This window comes from Manis pentadactyla, chromosome 7 (genome assembly GCF_030020395.1).
Source record: "Manis pentadactyla isolate mManPen7 chromosome 7, mManPen7.hap1, whole genome shotgun sequence".
Taxonomy (NCBI): Eukaryota; Metazoa; Chordata; class Mammalia; order Pholidota; family Manidae; genus Manis; species Manis pentadactyla.
Window position 1 is genome coordinate 53,240,090 of NC_080025.1, and position 9,452 is coordinate 53,249,541.

Below are 9,452 nucleotides of genomic sequence, written 5' to 3' on the forward strand. Positions count from 1 at the left end.
CACAGAGGGAACACTGGGAAGAGCAACTAACTCTGCCTGAGAAAAAAAGCTGAAATTTGAACTGGTATTGAAGGATAAATAGGAATTTGCTGGGAAGGATGTGGAATAAATTATTCTAGGCAGAAGAATCAGCAATGAATAAAATTAGAAGTTGGGAACTATCCATAAAGCACTGTAGGATTGCCCATAAAGAAGTGTAGTGTGCATGGTGGAGCAGGAGGCAGGATGGGAAATCAGACTGACAATGCTGCTTAGGCATAGAAATGAAATCCAAATGTATAATTTACCCAGTAGAAAAAGGGGAATACATACAGGTTTTAAATTGTGGAAGTAACCTGTTTAGGTAGATAATGGTGACATGGAGCATGGACAGGAAGAGTGCAGCTAGTTTAGATATACTAACATTAGTCATGAGGCAGGTGTAAAAGTTAATGAAAATCTGATGATTAGAATGAAAGGAGGCCACATTTAATGTATGTTCTGAAGTAAGATACAAAAACACTCAATAGGAAGTAGGGTATGTTAGTACAGGAAAAGCAGATTTAAAGGTTTCTAGCTTTTACAAACTTCCAGTTATGAAGTCAGTCATGAGGATGTAATATTCAGCATGGTGACTATAGTTAATAATACTGTTGTATATGTGAAAGTTACTGAGAGATCTTAGCTCTCATAACAAGAAAATAATTTTTAACTGTGTTAACTAAACTGTGATCCTTTTCTAATACATGCAAATATCAAATCATTATGTTGTATATCTGAAACTAGTATGTTATGTATCAATTACACCTCAGTTTAAAAAAAGGTTTCTAGCTTTGAGTGCAGAGATGATATTAACAGGTTGCAAATATGAAAGGCAAAGCAGTTTGGGATGGGAAGGAGAGAGAAGGAATATGAGGTCAGCTGTAGACATGGTGTGCATCTGTATGTCTACGCCACTAAGACAGGCATGGGCAACTGCATGGAAATCCAGATTCAGAGCTTGGGACAGGGATGGGAGCTGGAATATTAGCTTTAGGATAGTCAGTATAGCTTTAGGATAGTCAGTATAACTGAAACCATAGGAGTATGTGAGATTATCTGGTTAGAGTATAAAAAAAAAAAAAAAGAGGACCAAGAATGAAACTCCATGGAATCCTCACATTTAAGAGGCAAGCCAAGGAGGGAGAGTTAGCAAAGTGAAAGAAAAGTGAGGGAACAGTAATAAGTAGGATGAGAAGAAAAAGAGATGCTGCAGAAGATAAGCAGAGGGACTGTAAAAGTTGGGGATAGTTCATCATGTCCAATGATGGAGGACCCAAGTGAGAGGACAGAAAAGTCAGTGGGGGGCAACCCTGTGACTTTACCCATCAGTGACCTTAGCAAAAGGCAGTGTGAAGCTGAGGAGTGAATGGGGAGAGGGCAACATGAGACAGTGACAGACTCCTCTTCCAGTGTCTGCTAGGTAAAGGCAGTAAGTGGGAGCAGAAGCAAGAAAAGCAAACTATGGTGGTGAAGCATCTTCAAGATGGAGATTTGAGAATTTCTGTAGAGCAGGCAGTCTGATTGGTAGTTTATTAACATAGCATATGACATTTACTTCATCAACTGGTCTGAAATTAAGCATAAGATTTAAAAAATAAGGACTCTATTCCTATATGTATTTATACACCTTTCTCTAATTTATTTCTCTGTAATCTTAGACTGGAATACAAAGCTTTAATTTTAGGTTGTAGATGGCCGAGAATCACAACATGTCCTTGGTTCAAGGTTTTTATTTTGGTTTACCACAAAAGCAGTAAATACACAGTGCCAAGGATATGAGGTAAGGATGCAGGAAGGTGAATTCAGCTGCTTGCTTGTTTTTACGGTACAAAAATTTTGTTGGCCTCAGCAGATCTATCAACAAGTATGTCAGAAAAGCATGGTATTGTGGGATTCTCCCTTCCCTTAAAAAACGAAACAAAAAACACCCCTCAAACTCCAGGTATGTCAGCATCCAGAAATAACTTAAGGTGAAAACTGCTTTTAAGGAAGCCATATCACCCAGGCCTAAGGTCTAAGTGCTGGGCCTTAAAACTACACCTATGCTGGGACACTCTTGCCTTACCTGTATGTCCATCTAGGGTCTTTTCATGGCAAGACCTCAAAGGCCCATAGCATATGAGGCAAAAGATACAAGGAGAGTGAGATTTCTTTCCCTCACTTTTGCTGGTTTTGGTAGAAAGGTTCATGATCATGGAACATAGGTATACTGAGCACGCCATTAACATTCCTCTGCAGTCCAGGAACTTTTGTCTGTCCTTTTAAAAAAGCAAAGCAAATTTAAGACATGTTTTCAAGCAAATGGTCTCATCAACTCAGCTAATTCTCTTGATCTTTCTTTGAACATCTGCACAGAAACACCGTGTTTCCAATGGTGACAAGGGGTGTTTCTTCAGGAAATCCTATCAGGGAGAGCCCAGAAAAATCCCAAGATTTACTGCACTCTTGAAATTGCCACTTAGTGACCTTCTTGAGATGCACCATTAGAGATGGGTAGTTGATATTTAATATGCAGGGCAGGACAACATTAAGACTTTAGAGACTGCTTATGACAACCCATAGACTTGAGATTTTTGCTGCATCCATAAATATGGAAGAAACATATAAAACAAATCAGTAAACTTCCAAAATTGTTTATTGTTTACATCTAAAGAGATACAAGCATTTTAAACAAGCTGTCAAATGTCACTTGATATCTTGAACATTTTAGTAAGTCTTGAAATAATCTATTTGAATGCTTGAGATGTCAAATTGGTTGTTTCAGTTTCTTTGAGGTTTTAAGATCACAGTAGTTCATTTTCTTAACCTCTTGAAAGACCTATTTATCAGATTCTCTCATATCTCAGTACATATGTCTTTTTAGAGTAGATGGTAGATATAAATACTGGTGAAAAAGCAATTAAGGCTATCAATGAGGGACACTTATTTAGGCTCCTCTGAAATCAGACACCTCACATTAATTTTTTTCAGGCAAAAAAGTGATGAAAAGTCCTTCCTGATCTTATATGCTTAGGTCCTGGAGCAAAAGTTTGAATCTAATTTTATTTATGCTAGACTAAGAATATTACTACAGGTAATACAGAAATCAGTGGTTTCAGTATTTTATTCCTATGTGAATATGAAGCAAAGCTGCAGTTTAGAAATAATCTGGCACATTGTTACGCAACACTGACTCCAAATACTTGTTAAGAACTAAGTAGGTACTTGAGCACGAAATGTATTTTCTGTATTTTTCATAGAATTTTATGTCCTTACTTTTTAATTAACATAAAACTAATATGAATTTTAGTATTTTGTTTCTAACCATCAGTATCGACATTTCTTCAGTTTTACACCTACACATCTCTATATATTTATGTGCATCTATCTATTTACAATGTCAGCCATTAGGTCATGCGTGGTAATTCTGGTCTGATTCCTAACCATCTGGTGCTGGCAGCAGGAAGGAGAGGTAGATCCTTACAAAATATGTTTGATTCCTGTTAACTTTGGCTAATTAGTCTGAAAATGCTTGGTTTGGATCAGAAATTTGAAAATGAAAATAACAACTAGAACTTGAGCTTTCTTTACATAAAAATTACCAGTGACAAAGAAAAAAAAAGGCTTGTATTATATTTAATAGTGTTAGTTTTGAAGACATTTCAAACTTCCATGAAGGATAACCTAGAAATAGTGTTCAATGTAGAAACCAGTACAAACTTTGGTTAGTTTAAGAACAAAGTGCTTTAAGAAATGTTCTGTTATTTTCATTAGAAAAGTGAGGATAATTTTTATAGTTGTTTGAGGTGCTGTAGTACATCTACTGATACTCCCAGCTGTTTTACTAAATTGGCTGTCTGTTCTAAAACCCAAGTGAGGCTTGGATTTTCGGAATGTGCATGCTCCTGTGTTCCACAACATTCTAAAAATGAACAATCTACCCCACTAAGACTTTTGCTACAGTTTTTGTTAAACTCAGCATTATTTTTACAGAGTCTTTCGTCTTTAGCTTCATCAATCTTTTTCTCAGCTGGAGCTACATGACAAAGGTTCATATCCTGAACAGAGTCCAATAAATCTACAACATGGGGTTCTGAAGTGATTGATTTCAGATGTTTGAGCACATACTCTTCACATTGGCCAACTGCATCCAGAAGATTATTTATTTTACTGATCAAAGCTGAAGTACTGTCATGAAGATGACACCAGGAGAGCAAAGCACTGAACAAAAAATATAAACAAGAGTTAAATAGGAAAAAAAATTGAACAACCATGGCTTTTAGAATTTTTAATGTTAACCCTACGTATCTGTCTTCTAGATAACACCAGGCAAAAATAAACTGATAATAATGCAAGTCAAAATCAGTAACTAATGATGGTAAAATGTATTTAAAAAAAATTATCTTTCAATAGAAATCAAACAATTGGAATAAATCATACAGACTGCTTATAATTCAGAACCCCTCCTTCACAGCTTCACATGCATTCACTTTTCCTGGTTTTAGATTTTTTCCTTATGACTATGTAGCTTATGTTGAAGAGGGATACAACTCAGAGGAACAAGAGGAGGTCAGAAAAGTTAGTTTTTTCTTTAAGGACATCAAACTGCGTCTAGCCTAGTGATTCTCAATCTTGGATGCAAAACAGAATCACCTAGGGAGCTCTTAAAACAATCAGGACCAAGATCACACCCCAGACTAATTAAATCAGAATCTCTGGGGGTAGTATTTTTTAAAAGTTTCCCAGATTATACCAAGGTACAGTCAAGGCTGAAAACCATTGTCCTAACCATATAGATGCTTGCCATCAAAACTGAAGGTTAGAAAAAAGTTTTGAGGTAACTTCACTTTCCCAACTTTGTTATAGAGTAGATACTGTTTTGGGTTAACAAATTTCTTGAAGAAGGTAAGAATCTTTCTAATTGTAATAAATATTTTTCTTTATTTTCCTAGTACAGAGAGTACTTTTATTTTTTGACATTTCAGATTGTTCAGGTAGTCATGACAAAATAATGGTTGTGAAAAGTAATGATTTGAAAATGTAATCAATTGATATAAAAGATATAGTAATAAACTTTCTAAGCTTATAAAAGATTAACTTAACTTTGTGAAAATAAATACTTGGTCATTTTCCTGCTTGTAGTAGACAATAAATTCTGACTCTTGACACTTGCATTTTCTAAAACCTGAAACAGATTTTTGTTTTGATAACTTCTATTTTCTAATCTTTTTAAAATCAGTGATTCTTTGATGCATTTTATGTTTTTTTTCCTATAGAGGACAGTTTAAGAGGTATAAAGTATCAAAGAGGACAAGCCTGTCATGCTCCTACCTCCATGTGCCCTTTGACCACTTGGCTCTGATATATGCCATTATAACTACAGAATCCTGACAGGTACTACATGTTCAGGACTGAAGTAAATGGAATCATTTTTCTATTACCAGGTATGATTTTCATCATGTACTTCTAGTCTAGAGGTATGTCATATTCTGTTCTGCTACATGTATAAGACTAAAAGCTTGATTCAAAACCTGACCTTTTTAATTACTTTCAGATAAAGATTAGTGGCAGTTTAGGAAGAAAAAAATATACACCTTCCCATAGTACTTCTTTGCAATAGGACAACATCTGGCTCACACATTAAGTGGATGAATTGATGATTTTGACTTTTTAAGTATTATTCTATGCTCTGCAGTACTCTTTTGTGGATCTAACACTAGGAAAAGCACTTCTGTTTAAACATTTTATTTTTACATACTACTTCTATAAAATTCTCCAGTAGGACTGAGGTAAAAATGACTCAGCATTTAAAAAAAATTACCTCAATGTTCCTCTGAGTTGTCCATAGTTTATAATGACGTCTGCACCTTCCTTATAACCTTGATTGAAGCCTTGTTGAAGAGTAACAGCTTTGCCAGCATCTACTCCATCTCTATAACCCTCCTAAAAATAAGTAATGAAGAAATGCAGCTGTAACTAACACCAAATAAACCACTGTATCTTTTTCTATAAAGTCACAGAACCCATTTAGAAAATTGATGAAATAGGCCTTTACTGTGTTAACACAGTGGTTTTATAACATATGGAATAGCCTCACAAATAAAGTAGAAGGCTTCTCTCATAAAAGTTTATTATTGATTTATCCTATTTTTGAAGTCCAGATTTATTTGGCACATTTAAATATAACAATTCCTGTACAGTTTTTACAAACCCTGTTCAGCAACGGCTTCACAGAAAGGAAACAAGTCTGGTCCCTTGGCAACTGAGTGGACTGGTGTAGTTGGGTGAGGAGGGTGGTAAATAGGGTTACTGAAGGTCTTGATAATTAACTGAAGTAGGAAGAGAGGAAACTGGTGTAGCAAAAGGAAGGTTAAGTCTGGTTTTAGAAATTTTGCTTGATAACCGAAATTCACATAAACTGCAAAATCTCTGTGGGCAGAGATTTTGTCCTGCATCTCCTACGGTACCAGAGCATTCAAACGATGCTCAATACTTACTGGTCTAGCCCCAGCCTCACATAAAGCATTTCTGAAATTGACCACATAATTGTTGGTCTAAGTAAATATTACTTTACTGAAACAATAAAGGAGGGCAGATTTAGAGGCAATTTAATGATTGGCAAGGACATTGGATGAAAGGTGGACCTCACCATTCAGTCCTCATCAGTGAATAGTGAGACAAATTAGAGACGGATTAATTCACACCGAAAAGTAAAAGAGAACTTTATCATTCTCTTAGCTAGCAATCAGTATTCATATTAACTTTCCTTTTTTGACCTTCGACAACTTCAAGTTCATTTTCCTCATGTATCTTGAATCACTCCTAACTTTAGATTCCTCACCCATTCAGGCAACGCATGCAAGCTGTGTACTTGTCCTGGGACAGACTTATTTAGTAGTCAGTGTACACGTTTCTCTCTCGCCCCCTTCCCTGGGATCTTCACCAAACTGCTACCTCTTCAAGTCTAGACAAAGTTCATTGTGGTTGGTTCCCAGCGTCTAACGCATCCCGCAGGCACTCAAAGAACGCCCAAGTAGTCCTTTGGGAAATCCCAGCAGGACGCAGGAAGGAATGGGCGGGAAAGGGTTGGACTCGCCGCGCCGGCCCGACCCACTCTGGCCTCCTCTCTCGGGACCCAGTTTGTTCACTACTCCGCGCCCCTCTCCCCACTACCCGGCTCTCAAGGGGGACCCGCACCCGCCACGTAGTTTTACTTTGACTCGTCTCTGCATGTGACTCCGCCATTCCCGCTGCACTAGGAGAGCCTCGTCCGCTTCCTCGTCAAACACGTCCCCTTCCACTCCAGGGCCCCGGACCCAGGGAAGCCCTTGAATCCAAGACATCACCGAGGCCACCACAGGACAGCCGGGCGCCCTAAGCGCCGTAAGTCCTTCCGGTCCGAGGGGCGGGGCCGGGACTGTGAGTCGTGGCGGGCAAGGCGGCTGCTCTTGCGCGTGCGCGCTGCCGGCGTTAGGGCTTCGCGAGTGGGTCGGGGTGTATCTGGCTACCGCTGACGCTTTTCGCTCTCTGGGGTTTTGGGGCTCCCTTAGCGGACCCAGAGTGTCGGCGTGCGCGGTTGTGGGTGAGACGGGTCCTTCTTTCGCGTAGCCCTCCCTCGCGGGGCCCGTCCGGCCTGGACCCTAGCGGGAGGCAGCCCGGAAAGACAGAGAAACCCATTCCATTTCCGTCGCGTCTCCGGTGGTCTGGGTGTGGGAGACAGTCGCGTTGCTAAAACCATTCAAGGTCGTCCTGTTGATAAGCGATTGGTGGCCGAGGGCTCCGTGTCTTTTAGACTCCTCCTTGGTTCATTTAAGATTTCACAGCCGACTTTTAAAAATTTGTTCGGAGAGTAGAGCAAAGCACAATAGAATGGTAAAGTTAGGTACTGCGGCCATTTTTGAGATCAATAAATTTTTATGAAGAGTACATTTATAAAGCGAATTTATTTCTCATTGACGCACAGTCTCCTTCACTAGCTCCGGTTCCTTCTCATATGCCCTAACAGTAGCCTACTGGCGGGGTGAGGCTACTCTGTATATACTCAGCACTGGCGAGGTTCTGACACGCAGTAAGGTACTGAAACAGATGGTAGGGGGGGAATGAACACCAGGAGTATTCCTGTCTTGCCCTTTGCATGATCATCTGGTAATGATTTGTTTATTTAGCCAACATACTTTCTTGAACACCTACCTTTTGTCAGGCACCGTTGTAGATTTTTTCCGGTACATCAATGAACGACATAGAAATTCCCAACTCTCGTGTACTTGACTTTAATGCAGAGTTGACAAAGGATAAAACAATAAGCACTTTATAAGCAAGTTATAGTTTGTTACAAAGTCATAAAGGATAAATGCTATGAAAAATAGTAAAAAGCTAAGTAAGGGGAACTATAAATATGTGTGAGGGTGGGTTGTTCAGGTTATAATTTTAAATGTTCAGAGAGAATTTTGCTTCCAAGACACGCACACGTCTATATATTACATATAGTAATATATAGCATATATATTTAAGTACTATATAGTAATTATATATATATATATATGTAATTTTCTTGGTAGGTCGATGGAATATGTATAAAACATTCTATACTTGGCCACACACAAAAAAAACCCTTAATAAACCAAAAAGAATAGCGGTTTTATGGCCATATTCTCTGATCAGAATCCAACAAAATTTGTAATATTAAAAGTGACTCCAATAATTTTAACAATAATATTAGGCATTAGAAACACCTTTCTCAATAGCATTTGGATCAAAAAGGAATAAAAAATTAAAATGACATACACAATAAGTAATTAAAATCAGAATACTTCCTCCCAAAAAGCATGGGACCAAATGAAAGCTGTACTAAAAGGCATTTAAAAAATTTACATCTCTGTACCTGTGAGGAGATGAGAATTGTTACTTCTGGTTTGGGGGGAGAATTTAATTTATTTAATTGAAGTATAGTTGATAAAAATATGAAACACTTCATGAATTTGGGTGTTATCCTTATATAAGGGACATGCTAATCTTTTCTTTATTCTAATTTTAGTATGTGTATTGCCAAAACAAGCACGGAGGTAATACTATAGGTTTAAATAAGTCTTTATTATTAAAGAAGAAAGAAAAAAATACGTAAACTTACTGTATATCTTAATTAGAAACAAAAATGCTAGGAAGGGAAGCAGTAAAGATATCAGTTGAAATTAATAAAATAGAAAACTCCCAAACTTGCATAAATAAATCCAAAAGCTGGTTCTTTGATGACACTGATAAGATAGAAAATCCTCTTTTGACCCTGATTTTAGAGAAAGAGAACAAAATTATACAAGAATGGAATGAGAAAGGAGGTAATGATGCAGAAGGGAATTCAAATATAATAGATTACTAAAATTCAAGAGCAACACATCTGAAAACCTAGGAGCTATGAATGACTTTCTAAGAAAACTGACCCAACAAGTAGGAAGTAT

At 37.6% G+C, this 9,452-nt stretch overlaps 1 protein-coding gene and 1 non-coding gene across 3 annotated transcripts; both read right to left on the reverse strand.

The window, feature by feature from the left end:
- Positions 1 to 3,106: 3,106 nt before the first annotated feature.
- YAE1 (YAE1 maturation factor of ABCE1) lies at positions 3,107 to 7,430 on the reverse strand. 2 transcript variants are annotated; one of them, XM_036918922.2, is made up of 3 exons: positions 7,215 to 7,430; positions 5,822 to 5,943; positions 3,107 to 4,221 (listed from the first exon to the last, which is right to left on the reverse strand). In XM_036918922.2, exons 1-3 carry the CDS (start codon positions 7,341 to 7,343, stop codon positions 3,792 to 3,794), a joined length of 681 nt encoding a protein of 226 aa, XP_036774817.1. In that variant the 5' UTR covers positions 7,344 to 7,430; the 3' UTR covers positions 3,107 to 3,791. The 2 variants fall into 2 exon arrangements, with proteins under 2 accessions (XP_036774817.1, XP_036774818.1); XM_036918923.2 differs by having other exon boundaries at positions 7,198 to 7,333.
- Positions 7,431 to 8,954: 1,524 nt separating this feature from the next.
- LOC118929124 (U6 spliceosomal RNA) lies at positions 8,955 to 9,058 on the reverse strand. The gene has a single exon (XR_005031480.2). It is a non-coding gene; the product is annotated as a U6 spliceosomal RNA (small nuclear RNA).
- Positions 9,059 to 9,452: the final 394 nt, after the last annotated feature.

Excerpts from the sequence above, each read along its gene's own strand:
- YAE1 (XM_036918922.2), bottom strand. The coding sequence starts at position 7,343 with ATGTCTTGGATTCAAGGGCTTCCCTGGGTCCGGGGCCCTGGAGTGGAA. Across the intron at positions 5,944-7,214 it reads ACATGCAGAGACGAGTCAAA|GAGGGTTATAGAGATGGAGT; the intron begins GTAAAACTACGT and ends ACTTATTTTTAG. Across the intron at positions 4,222-5,821 it reads CAACTCAGAGGAACATTGAG|TGCTTTGCTCTCCTGGTGTC; the intron begins GTAATTTTTTTT and ends TTTTTTGTTCAG.